The following is a 22,357-nucleotide window of genomic DNA, read 5'->3' as shown; positions in this document are numbered from 1 at the left end:
GAAGGTGGCGGTAAAGACAGATAAGTTGCTAAAGAAAGCTTATGGGATGTTCCCTTCATGAGGTGAAGTATTGAACTGCTGTTGTATATAAAACTCTGGTTAGGCCATAGCTGCAGTTTTATGGACAGTCTGTTCACTCCATTAGCGGAAGGATATGATTTCCATAAAGGGAGTAGAGAGGCAACTTATCATAATAGGTGGCATGGTGGCACAGTGGTTAGCACTGCTGTCGCACAGCACAGGGTCCCAGGTTCGATTCCAGCCTCGGGCGACTGTCAGTGTGTAGTTTGCACATTCACCCCGTGTCTGCGTGGGTTTCCTCCGGGTGCTCCGGTTTCCTCCCACAGTCACAAAGATGTGCAGGTTAGGTGAATTGGCCATTCTAAATTGCCCATAGGTTATGTGTGTGTTAGTCAGAGGGAAATGGGTCTGGGTGGGTTACTCTTCGGAGGGTTGGTGGGACTTGTTGGGCCGAAGGGCCTGTTTCCACACTGCAGGGAATCTAATCTAATCTAACATTGCCAGGCCTTGAAAACTGCAACTAAAACGAATCTATGTGCAGGCTAGTGCTGTTTTCATTAGAAGAGAGAAGGCTGAGGGCTGATTTAATTAAGGTGCATAAAATAATGGACAGTGGAGAGGGAACGCCTGTATCCCCTAGTAGAAGGTCTATTACCAGTAAGCACAGATTTGAGGTGATATGTACAAGAAATCAAGGGGACAGGAGGGAAAAAAATGTTTTTACTCAGTGTCTGGAATTCACAGTCTAGTTTGGTGGTTGAGACAAAAACTTTCAACCATTGAAAAAGAATCTGGTTCTGCATCTGAAATGCTGTACCTGCAAGGGTATGGACCAGGTGCTGATAAATGGGATCAGCATGGGTAGTTTATTAGTTCCTGTGGTTCTGTTCGCCGAGCTGGAAGTTTTTGTTGCAAACGTTTCGTCCCCTGGCTAGGCGACATCATCAGTTCTTGGGAGCCTCCTGCGAAGCGCTTCTTTGATGTTTCCTCCGGTGTTTATAGTGGTCTGTCCCTGCCGCTTCCGGTTGTCAGTTTCAGCTGTCCGCTGTAGTGGTTGGCATATTGGGTCCAGGTCGATGTGTTTGTTGATGGAGTTTGTGGATGAATGCCATGCCTCTAGGAATTCCCTGGCTGTTCTCTGTCTGGCTTGCCCTATGATAGTAGTGTTGTCCCAGTCGAATTCATGTTGCTTGTTGTCTGCACGTGTGGCTACTAAGGATAGCTGGTCGTGTCGTTTCGTGGCTAGTTGATGTTCATGTATGCGGATTGCTAGCTGTCTTCCTGTTTGTCCTATATAGTGTTTAGTGCAGTCCTTGCATGGTATTTTGTACGCTACATTAGTTTTGCTCATGTTGGGTATCGGGTCCTTTGTTCTGGTGAGTTGTTGTCTGAGCGTGGCTGTTGGTTTGTGTGCCGTTATGAGTCCTAGGGGTCGCAGTAGTCTGGCTGTCAGTTCCGAGATGCTCCTGATGTATGGTAGTGTGGCTAGTCCTTTTGGTTGTGGTATGTCCTCGTTCCGTGGTCTTTCTCTTAGGCATCTGTTGATGAAGTTGCGCGGGTATCCGTTTTTGGCGAATACCTTGTACAGGTGTTCCTCCTCTTCTTTTTGCAGTTCTGTTGTACTGCAGTGTGTTGTGGCCCTTTTGAATAGTGTCCTGATGCAGCTTCGTTTGTGTGTGTTGGGGTGGTTACTTTCATAGTTTAGGACTTGGTCTGTGTGTGTGGCTTTACTGTATACCCTTGTAGTGAATTCTCCGTTCGGTGTTCTCTGTACCATCACGTCTAGGAATGGGAGTTGGCTATCCTTGGCTATCCTCTGGCTAGGGTTTTGTCAATCGAAGTGAACAGTGCCGTCACGTCGAATGATATCACGGTTTCTTCTTTGTCTATGTGTATATTTCTGATGATGTCCAAGAATTCCTGTGTTGCTGATGATGTCGCCTAGCCAGGGGACGAAACGTTTGCAACAAAAATTTCCAGCTCGGCGAACAGAACCACAGCAACGAGCACCTGAGCTACAAATCTTCGCACGAACTTTGAACACTTACGGGTGAGAGACGCTGAGACAAGCCAGGAAATGGGAATCCTGCGCTAACCGACTAAGCGCCACATACGAACAACTCTGGTTCCTGCATGAATGCCGAAAGAATCGAATCCTTCCACAATGTGTCAGATACAGACCGCCAGTCAACAACCCACAAGCCAGGGAAACAGCCAAGCAGAACGGATTCAGGATGATCCAGGTAATGATCACAGACGCACACAACCGACTTCACAGATACAGACATGAAATTGCGCGCCAAAAGTCGTTAATTTCAAAAACCACGAATCAGGAATGGACCCGGACCATAGAACAGGCTGTCACCATAGGACAGAACAGGACTACACACCGCAAAAAAACGGCACTAAAAGAAAAAATGGCCAAACTAACACACAACAAAGAGGACACTACAACACACACCTGGGTTAAAAACCTCTCCCACAGAGAGCTCACAGACACGGAAAGAACAATACTGGCCAAGGGGCTCAACTACAACCACAGGGACGCCAAGACAGCAGACTTCCTAGCAGCACTAGAATGCACACTCAGGAACAATGGACTGACAGAAGAGACACAACAAACAGTGAGACAAACTGTCGTACCTATGATAATAAGGAAAAGACAAACACATAACCTCAACACCAAGGAGAGGGAAGCACTGAAATCACTAAGAAACGATAAGAACATAATCATACTACCAGCAGATAAAGGCAGAATGACGGTCATCCTGGACAAAGCAGAGTACATCCAAAAAGCACAACAACTACTTGCAGATACCAACACCTACCAAATGAAGGAATTTGACCCCACACCACAACTCACCAATAGGATAAATAACACAGTAAGGAATCTACAAAAAAACGGACAGATAACCAGAGCTGACCTACAAAGAATGAAACCGGAAAGCAACAACACCCCCAGATTCTATGGATTACCTAAAGTACACAAACCAGACATCCCACTCAGACCCATAGTATCACTGCCAGGGACACCATCATACAAACTGGCCAAAGAACTACAACAGAAACTGAAACACCTGGTCAGCGGATCCAAACACTCTATACAATCAACACAGGAATTCTTGGACATCATCAGAAATATACACATAGACAAAGAAGAAACCATGATATCATTCGACGTGACGGCACTGTTCACTTCGATTGACAAAACCCTAGCCAGAGAAACAATAGCCAACCTACTGGACATACAGAACAGACAACAGGACGCTGAACCTATCAACAAAGACGGCATACTTAAACTACTGGACTTGTGCCTCACAACACACTTCACATTCAACAACCAGATATACGAACAAATCAACGGAACACCCATGGGACTCATAGCAGAGGCAGTTATGCAAAGGTTAGAACAAACAGTCCTACCACAAATTCAACCCAAACTCTGGGTCAGATATGTCGATGACACGTTTGTAATCATTAAAAACACAGAAATAGAAAAAACACACCGGATCATCAACGCCACACTCACAGGAATCCGATTCACGAGAGAAGAAGAAAAGGATAGCCAACTCCCATTCCTAGACGTGATGGTACAGAGAACACCGAACGGAGAATTCACTACAAGAGTATACAGGAAAGCCACACACACAGACCAAGTCCTAAACTATGAAAGTAACCAACCCAACACACACAAACGAAGCTGCATCAGGACACTATTCAAAAGGGCCACAACACACTGCAGTACACCAGAACTGCAAAAAGAAGAAGAGGAACAGCTATACAAGGTATTCGCCAAAAACGGATACCCGCGCAACTTCATCAGCAGATGCCTAAGAGAAAGACCATGGAACAAGGACATACCACAACCAAAAGGACGAGCCACACTACCATACATCAGGAGCATCTCGGAACTGACAGCCAGACTACTGCGACCCCTAGGACTCATAATGGCACACAAACCAACAGCCACACTCAGACAACAACTCACCAGAACGAAGGACCCGATACCCAACATGAGCAAGACGAATGTAGTGTACAAAATACCATGCAAGGACTGCACAAAACACTATATAGGACAAACAGGAAGACAGCTAGCAATCCGCATACATGAACATCAACTAGCCACGAAACGACACGACCAGCTATCCTTAGTAGCCACACGTGCAGACAACAAGCAACATGAATTCGACTGGGACAACACTACTATCATAGGGCAAGCCAGACAGAGAACAGCCAGGGAATTCCTAGAGGCATGGCATTCATCCACAAACTCCATCAACAAACACATCGACCTGGACCCAATATACCAACCACTACAGCGGACAGCTGAAACTGACAACCGGAAGCGGCAGGGACAGACCACTATAAACACCGGAGGAAACATCAAAGAAGCGCTTCGCAGGAGGCTCCCAAGCACTGATGATGTCGCCTAGCCAGGGGACGAAACGTTTGCAACAAAAACTTCCAGCTCGGCGAACAGAACCACAGCAACGAGCACCCGAGCTACAAATCTTCGCACAAACTTTGAAGTTTATTAGTTCATTCAACTGCACAGACATAATGGGCCAAATGGCCTCTTTCGATGCCGTGGCCTTTTTATGGTTCAACAGATCTGAGAAGGTAGAGGTGAGTGGACCATTCACTTTTTGTACTTCCTCCATCAATCCACCAAAAAAACATAATACCGACCCAGCTTGTGCAAACCAAATGTATTTCCAGAAGAACTGACATTTGTAAAACAAACCAGCAATCCAATGACAGTAATAAAGGGAGATGGTCCAGTTTGGTCTACTTCAGGAAGAGGAAGAGGTGTGAGTCACCTACCTGGGGTAAAAAGGCTGTTCAGGTCACGTATAATGACACGAAATGAAGGCCTGAAGTCTGGATCATAATTCATGCAGAGATTGATGAGATTGGCTAGCTCTAGCCACTTAAGTGCAGGAAGTTGATGCTTATCTTCATAAAACTGCAGCTTCTGTTCAAACAAAAAGCACAATTTTAACACAAATTAGAGATAATTTAATATTACTTGCCACAAACTTCAGGAATGGTCAAGTTTCTGCTCAGCTTCAAAATACTAAAAATTGTACATAAAATACACAAAGTCAAAGTGGGTGTATCCATTATTATTGTAAGTGACATCCTATCTATAAATTAAGATGTGTCTGCTAGTATTACTTTACAATGAATTTGATCTCTTTATTTATCTTTGACTTAAAAGCAACATTTCATAGTTAGATCTTGTTTGTTGAAATGGTAATATTTGCAAGAAATAATGTCTTTTCTTCCTGCAGATGCCACCTGATCTGCTGAGGGTACCCATGGTTGTAGTCCCCCCTTATTTTATTTAACGTCATGCGCAGACACCCATCAGGAGTGGAAACAGACAGTAATCCTTGCCCATCATGGTCCTTCCAAGCAGAGTTATTTTCTAGTTGCTGTTTTCACACTGTCATAAAAAGCAGTTTGTATTTGCGTTCAGTGTAACTTACCCGCGTGGAATCAAATGGGCCCAGTGGTTTATCTCCACCACTGCAAATCTCCCACAAAGTGGCACCAAAACTCCATTTGTCTGTCGCCAGACTCAAGTTCTTGGGATCCTCGATGCATTCTGGTGGCACCCAGGGAATGCGTTCAATGAGAACTGCAAAATGAAACAGTTTATCACACTACAAACAGCAGGCCAATGGAGAGTGAGGCACCAAAATTAACTTGATCACAATACTGTACAACGTGAAACATAAACAAGGGCTTTCTGATTAAAATGGAATGAAGTTGAAACTGGTTATTGACAATCTTATTACTTGAATACAAATAAGCCACTTGACTTCTACATGAGGATGAAGGTTCCTAAACATACTGCCTCCTCCAAATCCTTCAGAGACACAGCCTTTCAGAAACCACATTTATTTTCATAGTTTCTCTTAACTCTGGCAAAAACATCATATCAGTGCTTGTTTTGTTGAATAACTGGAAAAAGTTCTTGTGGTGCTGTAGTCAAACAAAATACTGACCCTCTTTATTCAGAAAATACTTAGAGACAACAATGTATCTGGCCCATTTGAACTATCCATCTGAAGATATTCTTAGATTCAAATGCAGAATCAGTTGCTCCTTAAATGTAATTCCAGAACTATACCGCATTCGGAGGTTTAATTCACATGTCAATCACATGATGGCAGAAAGCGAATGTTCAAAGATGAACTTTTACTATCTTTAGCCCATTAATTAATGTAGATTAATACTTTGGGTAAAACATCTTGTGCACTGTTAACAATTGCACACATCTTTAGAAGGTCACCTTGCAGATGAAGCCTTGTGGACTGTGAAATTTAACATTTTCTGTCTTTCCCCATACCACAGATCCCTAACACTAGAGGGCACACTTATCGTTATTCCCTTTCCTGCCTCTCGTCCTCAAGTACCTCTCGGTCACCAGACGGAATGGAACATTCATGGTGCAAACTCTTTAGAACACTGGAATTTGATCATTATCTCTAACAATAAAACTTTGTAGTTATTAGATATGGGACTCTTGATCCAAAGGTCATGGGTTCAAGTTCAAAGTTTGGTAAAAAATTGGTTTTCTTTACTATTTTTGAACTTTCTGTTATTGATTTTTTTAAAATTGAGAAGATTCATCAAATTAGAATTTACAACGAATCTTTTCTGAATTCATCAAATGTTGGAAATGTCATTTACTGAAGTTTCCTGATTATAGTCAGTTCTGCTAAAAGTAATAGTTCCATTCTTGTGCAATCCTGTGTTATAAGAAAATCGCATAATAGCAGCACCATTTAAACTATTGAGGCGGAATCGCATTATAGCGAATTCACATTTACAAAACACATATTGTGGCAGAACCACCTGTATATATTTTCATCATTTACTGAATCATAAGTTCTATGGAGTAAACAGTTGAAAATAATATGACTAGAACTTGCAGTTGTTTAAGGACAGCACAACCCTAAACTGAACTTCACTGTTAGTCTCGGTTGAACTAATTTGTTCATTTTATCTAAGCAGCTGACAGTGTGACACTGACAGAGGCAGCAACTGCACATATGAAACAAGCGCTTCCCCTAGTATTGCAGCACAAATACGGCATTCACCTATTATAATTTGTTTTGTTTATGGTTCTTATGGTCCAAGTGGAGAGAGACTGGGACTTGATCTATATATGTTTTCCCCCTTGTCTCACATGAGCATTTTATACGTTGAAACATTAGGATTCCAGGGGCACTTGTCAACAGTATTCCATTTCAAAATGAACTTAAGGAGAGAAGAAGGAATGAGAGCAAGGTAGAGAAACTGTTTTACAGTGATTTCCATTTAAAATGGACGGCAAGTTATCAGTTTACATATCAAGTATCAGAAAATATATTAAGCTTGTAGGTAGTCCAATAAAAATAGCAAAGCCTATTAATTAAGCCTATTAACATTCTCAGTAATGATGTGGAGGTGCCGGTATTGGACTGGGGCGGACAAAGTTAAAAATCACACAATACCAGGTTATAGTCCAACAGGTTTAATTGGAAGCACTAGCTTTCACAGCGTTGCTCCTTCATCAGGATCACTCCACAGCTACCTAGTGAAGGAGCAGTGCTCTGAAAGCTAGTACTCCCAAATAAACATTCTCAGTAAAAGTTCTTCTGCAATGTAGGCAGGAGATTGAAGCATTGAGATTATATTAATTCTATGTCGAATTAGAACTAAAACTGCATCCCCATTAACACTCCCCAAAGAGGTCAAAAGACCTCACAGTTGGAATGGCATTTCTCAGGATAAGTCAAACAAACACAAGCACTATGGAATAAATAACATTAAAGTTATTGCAGCACAGGAGGCGGTCATTTAGCCTATCATGGCTGCGCTAGCTCTTTAGATGATCACTTAGTGCCATACTGCAGATAATTGAAGTCAAATGGTGCCCAATGAAAGAACACCCATATGTGCGACAGCAAACTCAAGAAGCTCATTCCAAATACTTAATAGTAGTTTTAACAATCCAATCTGTTGTTACACAGATTTTAAGCACACAAATTCATGGAGGAAGAGTAATACAAGTTTTGTTCACAGAGTACAACACTGTGCATGCATGTGTTTGGAAGTGCGTAGACAGCAGGGGATCAGTGTGGAGATTTAAAATGGAGAACATGGAATCAACATGAATTAACATTGAGGTCATCAATAAGCCATTGTGTTAGCTGGAGGTTAGGTGCCCATGATAGGAAAGTAGTGTTTCTAGTTTTGGTTGAAATACGACACCAGTTCTAAAATGTGCCGAAAACAAGCTTCCAAACAATTGTGGAGTGGAAACCTGAATTAAATAACATAAGAGTTTTGACATAAACAAAGCTTAAAAAAAAACCCAAAAATGTACACACACTCCACAACTGACTAAGTCAATATCCATTAAAGCCTGGGTCTAATTAGAGATCCTTACCATCTTTCGGTAGAACCATCATAACGACTCCAGGATCAGCAAGCTTTATAAATGGAGGGTTTCCAGTTTTCCGGTCCTCTTCCCTGATCATCAGGACATTCTTGGCGCATACATTTCCATGGACAAGGTTTCGGTCTTCCTACATTTGGAAGAAGTGTCAGAATCGCAACAAAAGCCAAAAACAAAATGGCCTCAAGCTTAAAATTTACGAGAAACATTTCTAGGATGAAGGGCTTTAGCTATGTGGATCGACCATTGAGGGTCTCTCCTTGGTAAAGGTCAGGTGGAGTAAAGGTTTCATAAAAGTGTTCAAAGTAATGAGTCCAGATATAGATATCCAGAGAAGATGAAACTGTTCCCATTGTCAGAAGGATCAAGAGCCAGAGGGATCACTTTAATGAGATTGGCAAAGAAAAATAAGAAGTAGGAGCAGGACTACAGCATGCGATCTTTAAAGCTACTCCACCATTCAATACAATCACGGCTCAACCTGGCCTTCAACTTCGCTTTTTCAACTGTTTCCCACATCCCTCGATTCCTTGAGAGTCCAAAATCTGTCTATCTGGAGCCTAAGTGCATTAAACATCTGCAACCCTCTGACTTATACAGTTCCAAAGATTCACCACTCTTCCAGTGAAGCAATTTCTCCCATCTCAGTCTTAAATGATTAGCCCCTACCCTGACTGCGTCTCTCTGTTTCAGATTTTCTCACTAGCAGAAAAAAAATCTCTCTATCAACACTTGTCAAGTCTCCTTTGTATATTTCAATGAGATCACTTCTCAGTCATCTAAGTGCAAAACAATATTGTTCTAAATAGGTGGCTGAATAAATTTAGTCAATGTCTCCTCCAAGGCACTAATCTAGTGAACTTTCACTGTATTGCCTCAGACGCAAATATATCCTTGCTTAGATGTGAACACCAAAGCTACACACAGTCCTCTAGGTGTGCTTTCACTAAAGTCAATATTGTAGCATGGATTTCAGTAATCTCCATTTTTATTCAAATCATTAATATAAATTGTACACAGCTAAATACCCAAAACTGATGTCTGCAGAATTTCACGAGTCAGTGTCTTCCAACTTGAGACTGCCCTACTTATGTCTACACTTTGCTTCCTGTCTATTGCCCAAACCTTTTTTTCCACGCCAAGACATTCCCCAAATCCATGAGCACTTATTTTGCTCATCATCTTTTTCATGGAACATTATTGAACTCCTTTTGGAAATCCAGATGCATTACACCTACTGATTCTCTTTTATCAACTGTACCAGTTACATCTTCAAAAGACTCAAATACAATTTCCTTTTCATAAAACCATGTTGGATTTGTCTAATCTTATTGTGATTATTTAAGTGTATTGCTAGGAATCCTTAATAACAGATGCTAGTGTTTTCTTAATAATTGATACTGGGCTCACTAGCCCACAGTTCTTCATTTTCTTTCCCTCCACTCTCTTAAATTGTGGCGTCACATTTGCTAACTTATAATCTGTTTGGACCAGTCAAGATTCTGGGATATTTTGAAAAGCATAGTCAGAGCTTCCACAATTTCTACAACTCTCTTTTAGAACCGAGGAAATAGACCACAAAGTCCTGAGGTTTTGTCAGATTTAATTTAGCTTAATTTTTTCAAAGTTTCATCTCATATAATATTTATTTCCTCATCTTTATAAGCACACAGTTAAAATTCTCTCAAGTGTGCAACTTCTGCTTATCACAAAAATCAAAACATCTGTTCATGATTCCCATTTCCTTATTCACAACAATCATTTTTGGGGTGGCATGGTGGTTCAGTGGTTAGCACTGCTGCCTCACAGCGCCAGGGACCTGGGTTCGATTCTGGGCGACTGTCTGTGTGGAGTTTGCACATTCTTCCAATGTCTGTATGGGTTTCCTCCGGGTGCTCCGGTTTCCTCCCACAATCCAAAGATGTGCAGGTTAGGCCATGCTAAATTGCTCATAGTATTAGATGCATTAGTCAGGGGTAAATGTGGGGAATGGGTCTGGGTGGAAGGTCGGTGTGGACTTGTTGGGCCAAAGGGCTTGTTTCCATACTGTAGGGAATTTAATCTAATTTCTTCGTTTGATGCTTCCAAAGGATCAAGTTTATTTTAGCTACTCTCAAGCTTTTTATATACATGCAGGAGTTCTTTGAATCAACTTTAATGTTCATAATTAGTTTGCTCTGTTATTCTTTGTGTTCAACAGTTTGGTACCCCTTTGTTGGTTGATAAAACATTTGGACTTGCTGCTATCCCCTCCAACTTTATGGACTCTTATGTTAATCTAATATTATCCTTAACTTATTGAGTAAACCGTGGATAATTTTTCCTAAAGTTTTATTTTTTACCCAATCAAGCTCTCCCTTCATACCTCTGTAATTATGTTTGTTTGACTTGAAGATTCTTGCTTGTGATTGGATTATGTCTCTTTTAAACAACGTGGAATTCAATTGTGCAAAGATCATCATTTTCCAGTGAATCTTTTACAATTATGTTACTAAGTAAAGTTGTCTCACTAAATAACAGTAGAACTAAAATAGCTTTACCCCTAGCTGGATCTACAATCTGTTGTTTCAAGGAACCATCATAAAATATTCTACAAACTCATTTTCGAGACCGCCAGTGATTAATCAATAATGAATAATGGATAATCCACACCATGGCAAGATTTATAGTAGTCAAGGTCTGGAACACATTGCTTGAGTGCATAGTAGATGCAAAATCAATCGTGTGTTTCATAGGTGAATTGTAAAATTATGTGAGAAAGGAAAAAGGTACAGCATTACGGGAGAAGAAGGCAGGAGAATAGGAGTAGCTGAGTTTCTTTTCCAGAGTTGACATGGACATGACAGGCTGATCTTGAAATGGATGAATAAAAAATATGGTTCCCAGATCTCTTTTGTTCTTCCTTCATCCATTCCTTAATAAATCTATGGACCCAGCGTAGACTAGAGGTGAGGCAAGGTGCAGACTGCTTGAAGGACTGTAAATGCTGAACATTTTGTCTCCCCGGTGTAGATGAGGCCCCATAGTGAGCAGTGAACTCAGTAGACTAGTTTGAATAAAGTGCAGGTCAACCATTGCTTTACCTGGAAGGTGTATCTGGGACCTTGGAGAATGAAGGGGTGGTGGTAAATGGGCAAGTGTTACTTCTTCTGCCATTGCATGGGAAGGTGCTTTGATTGCATGGGAGGTATGTTGAAAGGGGAAGAGGTGTAGACCAAAGTATCCAAGATTGAGCTGTTCCTTTGGAATGCTGACAAGGGAGGGGAGAGGAATATTTGTCTTGTGTTGGAATCTCACTGGATATGATAGAGATGGCAGCTTATTACCCTTCAGATATGGAGGTTGGTGGGGCGGAAAGTGAGCGTAAGGGGCACCCTGTTGTATGGGGGAAGGGAAGAGGTGAGGGCAAAATTGAGGGAAATGGATTGGACATGGTTGACAGGGCCCTCAGTCATGGCGGAAAGAAATTGTCGGTTGAAGAAAAAGGTGGACATTTGAGGCTCCCCTGCAGAAGGTGCCATTGTCAGATCAGATGCAGCAGAGATGGAGAAACCGGGAAAATGGAATAGTGTCGTTTTAGGGTGTGTGGATGTGTAGTCAATATAACGGTTAGAGTCAGTTGGTTTGTAATGAAACCACCCTGTGCTAATCTCGCAATCATGGCTCGATCATAAGTTTGGTCTGATAAAGGCTCACATGAAGTATCTTGGGATATTTTACTCTATTAAAGGCAGACATACTTCACACAATGACACAAACATTAAAAACTAGGGATATAACTACTACATTTTTCAAAACTGTTGAAGCGCTATTCAGAATCTTCACTTACTAAAAAGTGCATCGCCCAAGCCAGTTGTTTCGCCACCTCCAGTTTCCACAGGGTGTTCACATTGTTTTTGTTTCTCTTCAAATATGTGTCCAACGATCCAAACTTCACATACTCCTGAACCATGATATCTGAAACCAAAAGGAGAAGGAAAGACAGAAAACACATTCAGCTTGAAGTACGCCAAATAGCTCAAAGTTCAAAGGGCAGAGTTCCATTTCAATCAATTCCAACATTGGGGAGGTACTCAAAAAAAAAAGGAAGCAGGATTAAAAAGCAGTTAGTTTCAAAGTAGGCATTGCATGGCATGTCACTTTTGGCAGTGTAGGACCGAGAGTCAGATCAGTTATTTCAGAGCTATCTACTTCTGAAAGACTCCACCACTGTACTCAGAAATTATTTACGTTAAAATTGACAAAGCTAAGTATTCAAGATGTGGAGGAGCCAATGTTGGACTGGGGTGGACAAAGTTAAAAATCATACAACACCGAGTTATAGTCTAACAGGTTTATTTGGCAGCACTAGCTTTCGGAGTGCTGCTCTTTCATCAGCTACCTGACGAAGGAGCAGTGCTCCGAAAGCCAGTGCTTCCAAATAAACCTGTTGGACTATAACATGGTGTTATGTGATTTTTAACTAAGTATGTTCAAGACTGAATAGATAGACTGTTTTAATCAGTAAAGCAATCAAGGGTTATGGGGAAAATAGCCAAAAGTGGAGTTGAGGATTATCAGATCAGCCATGATGTCAAATTTCTGCTCCTATGGAATAATGATAAACAATACATTCTGGCAACAAAGAATTTATTTTCTATGTAATGAAATACCTCCCAGTACGGTTTTGAAAAGTTTTTACCAGCATGGAAGGATCTAGTTTACTAGTGAAGTTGCTGTGGTTTCCAGCTGATGTGACAACTTAGTCTTGTGACATCATTCTAATATTATTGCATTCTGATGAATAGAACTGTGAGCAAAATTTCTATTTTCAGACAAAAAAAAATGTTTTTCTTAGAACGTTTTCTGCTACAAAACGACAAAGAGTGATTAGTACTTTCAATAGGAACATCTTTGAGTGTACAAACACTGGGAGTGATAGTTGTACTTCTTAATTGATGGGTAGGCAGAGAAAAGAGTGGAACTTACTATTTACTCCTTCACACTCGTTGTTCCAATCACTGCAGTCTTATGCTCACAGGTCATTGTGAGAGTCAATCAGGAGGTTCACCTTGGTTCAACTCCACCACACTCTACTCCCCACAACTTACCACTTCCACCACAGGAAGGCAGATCTAGCCTCAGCACAGTATGGTTCAGAATTGTACACGAGTGGCCATCACCTCATGCAGTATGACACTTTTATCAAAGATACATTAGGGTCCTTGGACTCCATGTAAAATGGGAACTAAAGCAAGTGTATAACATTCTAAGCAGGCTTGGCAGGGTAAATGCTGAGCGGTTCATTTGCCAGGGTGGAGGTTTGAGAGTTGAGAGTGTGGTACTGGAAAAGCGCAGGTCAGGCAGCATCCGAGGAACAGAAGAATCGATGTGTCAGGCACAAGCCCTTCATCAGGAATCAGGCAAGGATGTGTAAGTGACAGGTTAGGGGAACTGTGTTGGTAGATGGTGAGTGAGGCTATGAGTAAAACTGAATCAGAAAAACAATCATCTTTCCTCTCCATCCCTCCCAGCTCCACAAAAATATTTCTACATAGATAGTTTTGAGAGGAGAGAAAGGCAGAGTGAAGGATCCCCATTGTCCAGTGAGCTCCACTGAGGCCAGCTCAGCATGTGCTCCCACTAGAGGTGAACCAAGGTCAGTGTTAATTAAACCCAACCACTTTCCTTGGTCCCAGAACACACCTCCTGCCCTGGTGATCAGAATGTAAAGCCTAGTCTGTCTCTCGGTAGCTCTGCTTCTTAACATGAGGAGAAGAAAAGGTGTCACTAGCTTTTCTGGCTGGCATTTTTTTTAAATGGCCATGCTGTTAATTATTCATTTCAATAGTAAAGTTATTGTTTTGGAAAATTTTTTTCAGAAAAAGGAGTAGGCCATTCAGCCCTTTGCCACTGAATATGACCATGGTTGACCATCCTACTCAAGTACTCTGATCCTGCATTTTATCCACACCCTATGAATCCTTCAGATATATCACCTTTTTCTTGAAAAGGTTAGATATTTTGGCCTCAACTGCTTTTTGTAGTAGAGATTTCCATGGGCTTACCACTCTGGGTGAAGAAATTTCTCAACTAAGTGCTAACCAATATCCGTAGACAGTGATCCTGGTTTTGGGCTCCCCAGGCACTGGGAGCATCCTTCTGCTTTTTTAAAAGTCTCTGTCAACTTACTTTCAGTGAATGGTGTATAAGGATACAGGGAGTCGCTGCACTGCCTCCTTTCCCAACCTATCACCACTCAGATAATAATCTGAATTGCAGTTTCTGCTACGAAAGTGAGTAACCTCACATTTATCTACATTATATTTCAATGGCCATGGTCCCAATTCACACCAAAACATTTTAGAATCTTCCTCTCAGCTTTGTGTCATTTATAAACTAATTTATCCTGTTCTGGCAAACCTTATTTTCTTGACACTTGCTCATTGCACCCACTCCCTCGAACCTTTGAGCGAGAGAAAACTGAAATGTGCTTACTACTCCCATGCAAAAAGGTTGGACAACCCTGCTATAAACGGTAAACATATTGCAATGGTGGAGGGAGTAAATGTTAAAGGTGGTGTATGAGGAGTTGAATTAACCAATAAATATACTTAGAATCTTCTGTATTAGGAAAGTAATTTTTTTTCCCCTCAGATGTATATCTAACAGGTGTTAATATTTAATTTTTGGTCATCATTTTCCGTAAACACCATTTCTGAAAAATCCTGCTCCAAGAATCTGTTTGCCTCTGGTATTTCAATTAGATATTTGTAAACATTCTTATGAGAAAGGGATGATTACCTGCGTATCTACTAACCAGAGGCACAAAAACAGAAATAAAAGCTTCAGAACTGTTTACTTACTCTCTTCACCACACACACAGACTCCATAATTCAACACCAAGTGCTTATAGGACAGTTGGCTCATCATACTTGCAGCCTCGAAGAAGGACTGTAAAAGAATCCCAGAGACAATAAAATACTTTTACTACATTAATTGTTACTGCATTTGAAATTTGTCTAAGGATTTGACATATTTTGCATTGTGAAAGACACAATGAAGGTGCTAGATCTTATTTTTCTGGACACATTGATTGCGCCATTGTGGTTTTCTTGCATTCAGTAGTTGCTCTACAGTTAAAGATAGTCACAATGACTACTTGCTATTTAATCTGAATAATTATTACATACTAAGCAATAATATGCTTTTCAATTAGATCAGAATTCAAAACACAAGTGTGGTCTGCGCTCTTAAATGCTCAGAAGCATCCTGCACTTTGAATACCTCTATTAGAACAGCAAGTCCTCACTTAAAGCTGTGGGTTCTACTCCTGAAAATCATGATATCAACAACTTTAATGGAACACAGTTTCCCACAGAAATCAGTGTTAAAGCTGTAGTTAGGTTCTTTCAGACATTTCTGCCTTTAAAAAATGTGTATAGGTTGTAATACAGTACCATACATATACAGTATTGTGTATTCCTAGCTCTAATAACTTACAAGATAAAAGAAGTTACTAAATATAAAATTAGCACAGTACACTTGGGTATTTCAGAACATTTCTCAGCAGAAAACAACAAATATATTTCTAGGTTTAAACGATGCACAAATGGCTACATTCATAAATAACATGACCTCTAAAACCAAATAAGTGAGAAGTTATAACTTCCAATCTTGAATTATAATGCAATATAAATGAAAATTCTGCAAATACTGTAAATGTTAAAATTACACTCATTTGTTGAAGTTTTAACTGATTAGGCCACTTGGCTCCATCTAGTGGTCAGTGTAGGAAGCAGTTCAAGTCCAGAATGACACGCACTGACCAATCTCTGCCAGTACGTGAAGCCCAGCACTTCAGAGCAGGAGAAGTGAAGACACAAATAATAAAGATAATAAAAGAGAGCACGAATGAGAGTTGGGAGGTCAGGAGGGAAAAGATATTGAGCAGGAAAGGGAGGAATGCAAGGAGAAAAATGGGAACAATGGCAGAGGAGGAGAAGTCCCCAAGTGTAGTAACAGATGTTAGGGATCTTTAAAAGTAGGAACAAAACGTGGGAGCTGGATGGGGAAATGGGAACTTCAGGACTAAGTGTGAGAGCAGAGGCACGGGAGAACTGTCCACAGTGTGGCTGGCTAGAACAGAAGCTTTGTGACAAGCAATATGAAAGTGAAACCCACAATGTTAAATGTATTGTCATTACCTTATTCACAAAGTTAAAACAAAGCAACTTCAACAGAGTCAACTTTAAACAGAACCAACCGTATATTAAAGGTTTGACTGGAAAAGGAACAGTAGTCAAAATAAAAATCAGAACTGTAACTGGAAGTCTCTGCAAATGGTTTAGCTGAAGTAGGTTGCTGTTCTGGGGACCCTGTTTAACTGCTGGCAACTCCAAAACTTGGTTCAATCCTATCCACATAAAGAATCCATAACGATTACAACTGACTGTACAAGAAGAGTGGCACCACAGCCTTTGACTCAGTTCGTGTATCTGTTCAGTTCGACATCTCTCTTCCATTTAAATAATGAGTTTTAGCAGAGACATTTGCACAACACCCCTGAGTTGATTATCTGATACCAGTCTATGAGTGCAATGTTATATTGAAGCACCTTTGTTTGAAAAAAGGCATAATAATATTGCGTTTTCTGGAAAAACATGGTAGAGTTTGAAATCGCTTTAAAAGCAAACATACCTCAGAGTAATTTCTGTGTGCTTTTTCGAGGACCTTTAGTAGAACGTCTGTCTTGTGTATCTGACCATAATCTCCCAGTTCTGTGCGCACTCCTTTGAAGATTTTGGTGAATGTTCCTTGCCCAAGGCTTTCACCCTGTGGACAAAACAGCACAAAGAATTCATGCAGGAATGTTTGTGTTACTAATCTTGCCAGTCAACATTGCTCATTAGTAATTACATTGGGTTAATTTCTTTAATTTCAATATTTAAACAGATTCCTGTTTTAACGTAATTTTCTCCCTCCTTTTCTCACTATTTGATACCCTAGTAACTAAAAAAATTGCAACAACTACGAGGATTACACCCTTCAAAAGGAACTATAATCAATTGCACTTTTATATTAAGGGTCAATCCTAATCAAGTTAAAATGACTTATCTAAACTCCTGCCTAATGTGAAATCCTTCTATTTCCCACATTTGTCTCCTGATTCATTTTTTTAATATAACCTTCCATGGGACATGGGCATAGTTAGGGGGTGGGGGTGGTGATGATCGATGGGATGGGGTCAAACCGGGGAGGTCACGGGAGGGGAGGCTTCAGCAGTGCTGCAGGTCCCTTACACACAAATGTGTGTCTGCTCAGAAACAAACCCTGAGACAGAAAGAGGGAGCAAGACAGGCAGAGCAAGGAAAAAGGGAACTTTAAAAAACCTCCGAGCCCCAGAGGACAGGCTATGAATCAATTAACCGAATAATCAATTATCCAAACAAAATACTGCCCACCCATCTCATTTGGATAATCGAGGTTCCTCTGTATATTTTTTGAAAAGAAAAAGGTGCTGGATTTATGCAGTTAAACACTTGTCTCTTTAAGACAAAAGAAGGTTTACGAACTCCACAACATAGTAAACATAACTTCAATAGCAAATTTATTCTTGGCCAGCTTCTGTTCCAAGTCAGTTGCAAAACAGAACTATTCACAAACAGCAACACATGTTGACAACTTACAAAAACCAAATCTTCTTTCCTGATTTTGTGAAAAATCATTTGGCTGACATTGTGCCTCTGCAATGTCGGGGATGTTGGCACATCAGATGCACTGTTGCTTCTCAAGATCAGAAGATTAGATTTATCTGTAGACATATTACAGTATTGGTATAAATAAAAAGCAAACCATGAAATAAAACACAACTAACTTTATTCAATTGCATTCCACTAACCATTCAACACATTAAGTACAATTATTATTCCTCTTATTGACAAGGTGTTTATTCATTCTCACCTAACAAGGAATTTGCTCCTTTTTCTCTGATTTTCCACCTGTTTATTTTTTTGACTGAGGGAAGGCAGCCAACCATCTAATGCAAAACCTCTTAATGTGAATTTTGGACAGGCACCATACAGATTCAGTACTAAGTTTCAAAAGGAAATTAGATAAGTACTTGAAGGAGAAAAATTGCAGGTCAATGAGGAAAGTTCAGGGAAATAGGACAGTTCTTCTAAGGAGCTGATGCAGGTTAAATTGATCTCCAAATCGTGCTAAGATTCTTTCATACTTCTTCCAATGCTAATTATGCATGATCACTAGGCAGCAAATTCAAATGAACTATCAGCCTGAGAACCAGTTACAAATTGATGTTTGTTTCCAAATAATGATTGATTGCAGCTTTTAAACGTTTTCCATTTTATTTGCCTGCTTTGGGTATGTTTGATAGTTATGAAGGTTTATTTTCTTTAAGTACCTACCTTTTAGAGAACCTTGGAGCACATCTTCTAGTATAAATGCATTAACTACACTTGTTTCAGCATCAAGGCTTCTAAAATGGGCAGACTTTGAAATCAACCATAGAAAACAGGGGTGACACAGATTCAGCCCCTCAAACATGCTCCTCCATTCACATTGATCCTGACTGATCTTCGAGCTAAACACTGCTTTTGCTGTTCCCACATCCCATGGTTTTCAAATCCAGAAACTGATCAATCTCATTATTCAGTATACTTCACGAATGCAACTCCAGTGTCATCAGGAAGGATTCCAAAGGTTTTCCAAGTGAAGAAATTCATGCTCTTTTCAGTCCTAAATGGTCTGCACCATGATTCCATGGTTTTAGACCCTCCACGCAAATAGGGAAAACATTCTTGCTACATCTATTTTGATGATCTAAATAAAAATTTTGCATTTCTGAATGAGCTCATCTTTAACTTTTCTAAAATCTAGAGAGTACTATCCTGGTCTCCTTGGGACAATTCCACACGTCAGGAATCAGTTCGGTGTATATTTGTTGCATACTCTATGATAAATATTACCTTTCATGAATAAGGAAATGAAAAGTGTACACAATGCAATCAGAGTATTCTCCCCACAGCTCTATAAAATTACAGTAATACTTCTCTGCTCCTGATCTCAAATCCTTCTGCTGTAAAGGCCAACAAACGACTTCCCTTCCTCACTCCTTGCTGGACATAGATGTTGGCTTTCAAGTGATTCACAAATATGGAGACCAAAGTACCTTTAGATACTAACACTTCATAATTCCTTACCATTTAAGAAAAGCTCTGTATTTGTGTTTTTCCTACCAGAATAGATAAATGCACATTTTTCCCTTATATTTAATTTTTTTTAAAAATTCAAGATTTATGAACAAGTTCCAGAATGTTAGGCAATTCACAGGAACAAGGGTCAAACGTTGAAATTCCTTGATAAAAGCTTCAAGGGTACTGTTCAAATCCAAACACCATTTTAGCTTAGGTTCGGATGGTGTAAATCTGCTCTGGTTTTCTCCAATAGGTGAAATTTGTGAAATCAGCCAGAAGAAAATCACACTTTAGAACTTTTCTCATGAGACCAGGCAGAATAGGAATGCCCCTCTAGGTGCTAAAAGGAATGGTTACTGTCCCAGACATCAACTTCTTGACTTCAACAGCTTCCCAGAGCACCTTCTGAGCATCTTATCTAAGTGCCTGGCACTGTTAGTTTGGTTCCACACTGTTGCATCCTTGTGCCATCTAACACACCACTCTCATCCATTGATCTATTACCATTTTTACTAGTTTTGGGTAGGCAATTCACCTGGAACACAGGGACTTGATTCGTGAGTTAAGATCCTGCTGCCCTATCCACTATTCGCCCAAACTGAGATCAGAGCTCATCCGTCTGACTCTTTGTAAATGTCACAGGTCACCAGCGAGAACATTTGTACAATTCCCAATCAATAACAGGAAAGGAAACGTAGAACTTGTAATCAACAAATGATTGACATTACATTTATGTCTGAACTGACAGAAAATTTTTAGTTAGTGGAAATATTACCTTTGGGCTTTGGTGGACAGCATTTGCTAAACTGGAACAAAACACCATCAGATCGGACAGTTTCTTTTTTGTAGCAGTTCAACAACTCTCTGAGGCTGCTGAAAGTCTTCTTTGCACCATTCAGATTGTATTCATTGTTCTCATTCTTGGTAATCAGGCAATGCCTGCATTCAATCACATTGTCCTTCTAAATAAAGAAAATCAGAAGACACCTTAAGAAAGTCCATTCTTCCATTTTTATGCATTATAATCTTGGGTATCAGTCAGGAGCTTAATGTCCTTTTATCCTCATGATTCCTCTAAATACTGAACATGTTTGATTACTAGCAGAGGACAGAAGAAGCAAGCAAAAAGGAGGGCACGAAAGGAAGGAAAGGAAAGGACCTCTCAAAAAACCATCGCATTGATCAAATTACAATTTTCAATTACATAAAATTGTGATTACACAAAGAAATGTCTGCCCTTATTACTGTAATAAGAAAGTGCCTCAGGTTTAAATTTCTAAGGAGAACGCAGCATGTTGAAATGCCCTCAGTTCAGATCGCACTTTTGCAGCTTTGGCAACCATCAAGCGATCCATGAAGGCAAAAGAGAGGGAACTAATGACCAACTGGAAGAGGCTCAGGAGCCTGAAATTAGTTCCTCAGAAAATGATAAGATTGATAATATAACAGGGGGTTATATAATTACATTTATATTTTATAAAATATACTTGGGAATCCCAAAAATGTTCAAGGACAATTAGGGATAGACAATAAATGCTGGCCATTCCATGAATGAACCGGGGGGGGGGGGGGAAATCTCCAAAATTGGAGCTTGGATGGGAGAAAGTACATAAACAGATGAGATTTGGTTGCTTCATGGACAGAGTGCTGAGTACACGGAACTGACTGTCTGAGGTGACTGTGAAGGCAGTATGCAAGCCTTGAATTGGAAACTGAATACATGTTTAAAGGAATGGATGATCGGAAGGTATTATAAACTTAAGGAACTGTCGGAGGACCAAGTCTTTTCTGATTTTGTACCTTTTGGCGCATAACCATGTGAATCACTAGTACAAATTTTCACATTTACCTCTATAGCTACGGTGAGAAAGTACTTATTAAACTCCTTGGGACTGCATCGAAGAATGAAAAAGCCTTTCTGATTTCCTGCCTTCCTGAGTTTATTCACAGCAAAGTCCATCCTAATGCAGAAAAGAAAACAGTAATCAAATTATTTCTGAAGAAACTCCTTTCTTCTCCATTTTGCCCTCTTGAAGACCGGTAATGTTTATAAGGCAGGGGTTTAGTTAGAAATAACAAAACACAATTAAATTCCTGTGTAGTGACAAAGTCCCCAAGAAATGGAGCTATCCCAGCTAAAACCAACAAGTTTAGAGATCAATATCTGGTCACCAAACCCAATTACTGTGAGAAAGGAACCATAACACAAGCTACAACATTTAAAGGACACTTAGATAAGTATATGAATAGGAAAGGTTTGGAGGAATATGGCCAGGAGAAGGCAAGAGTTTAGTCTGGAATTATATTCGACTGGTTGGACCGAGGGGTGTGTTTCAATGCTATATGACTCGAGGTCTCTATTGCCCAGACAAACAAGTGGAAAGGCATTGCTAATTTTGCAACAGATGAATCTTACTCTTCACTGATAAAGCCTTCACCAGAATCCTTCTGAACCACTCAGTGCACCAGGAGCTGCTGCCAGACAGTCAGAGACAGGTCAAGGAGACAGTGAAATGGTGATTAAGCTTGACAGCTTCCAAATATCAAGAACACAACATGGACCTAAACGCCATATTTAATGATCTGACCAAAGCCTTTGATAATCAGCTGTGAGGCCTTTGGAAGATACGGGAAAAATTTAGCTGCCCCATGAAATTCAACACAATGTCGACAATTCCATGGTGGC

General features: G+C 40.3%; 1 protein-coding gene across 5 annotated transcripts in view; it reads right to left on the bottom strand.

Moving 5' to 3' along the window:
- LOC122562420 (tyrosine-protein kinase JAK2) overlaps window positions 1-22,357 on the bottom strand; it is a 270,607-nt gene that overhangs the window by 20,964 nt on the left and 227,286 nt on the right. For all 5 annotated transcript variants that reach the window (XM_087996459.1, XM_087996471.1, XM_087996450.1 and 2 more), the window contains 9 exons: window positions 21,521-21,632; window positions 20,447-20,633; window positions 18,145-18,269; window positions 17,156-17,290; window positions 15,322-15,409; window positions 12,306-12,433; window positions 8,468-8,606; window positions 5,514-5,665; window positions 4,846-4,996 (listed from right to left, as the gene is read on the bottom strand). In XM_087996459.1, coding sequence (XP_087852585.1) covers window positions 4,846-4,996; window positions 5,514-5,665; window positions 8,468-8,606; window positions 12,306-12,433; window positions 15,322-15,409; window positions 17,156-17,290; window positions 18,145-18,269; window positions 20,447-20,633; window positions 21,521-21,632 — 1,217 coding nt within the window. The remainder of the gene's footprint in view (window positions 1-4,845; window positions 4,997-5,513; window positions 5,666-8,467; window positions 8,607-12,305; window positions 12,434-15,321; window positions 15,410-17,155; window positions 17,291-18,144; window positions 18,270-20,446; window positions 20,634-21,520; window positions 21,633-22,357) is intronic.

The sequence above is a fragment of the Chiloscyllium plagiosum genome, unplaced genomic scaffold, assembly GCF_037043375.1.
Source record: "Chiloscyllium plagiosum isolate Xiang-an unplaced genomic scaffold, Cpla_swu_hap1 HiC_scaffold_2, whole genome shotgun sequence".
NCBI classification, from domain to species: Eukaryota; Metazoa; Chordata; class Chondrichthyes; order Orectolobiformes; family Hemiscylliidae; genus Chiloscyllium; species Chiloscyllium plagiosum.
This window is presented reverse-complemented; position numbering and strand designations above follow the sequence as displayed.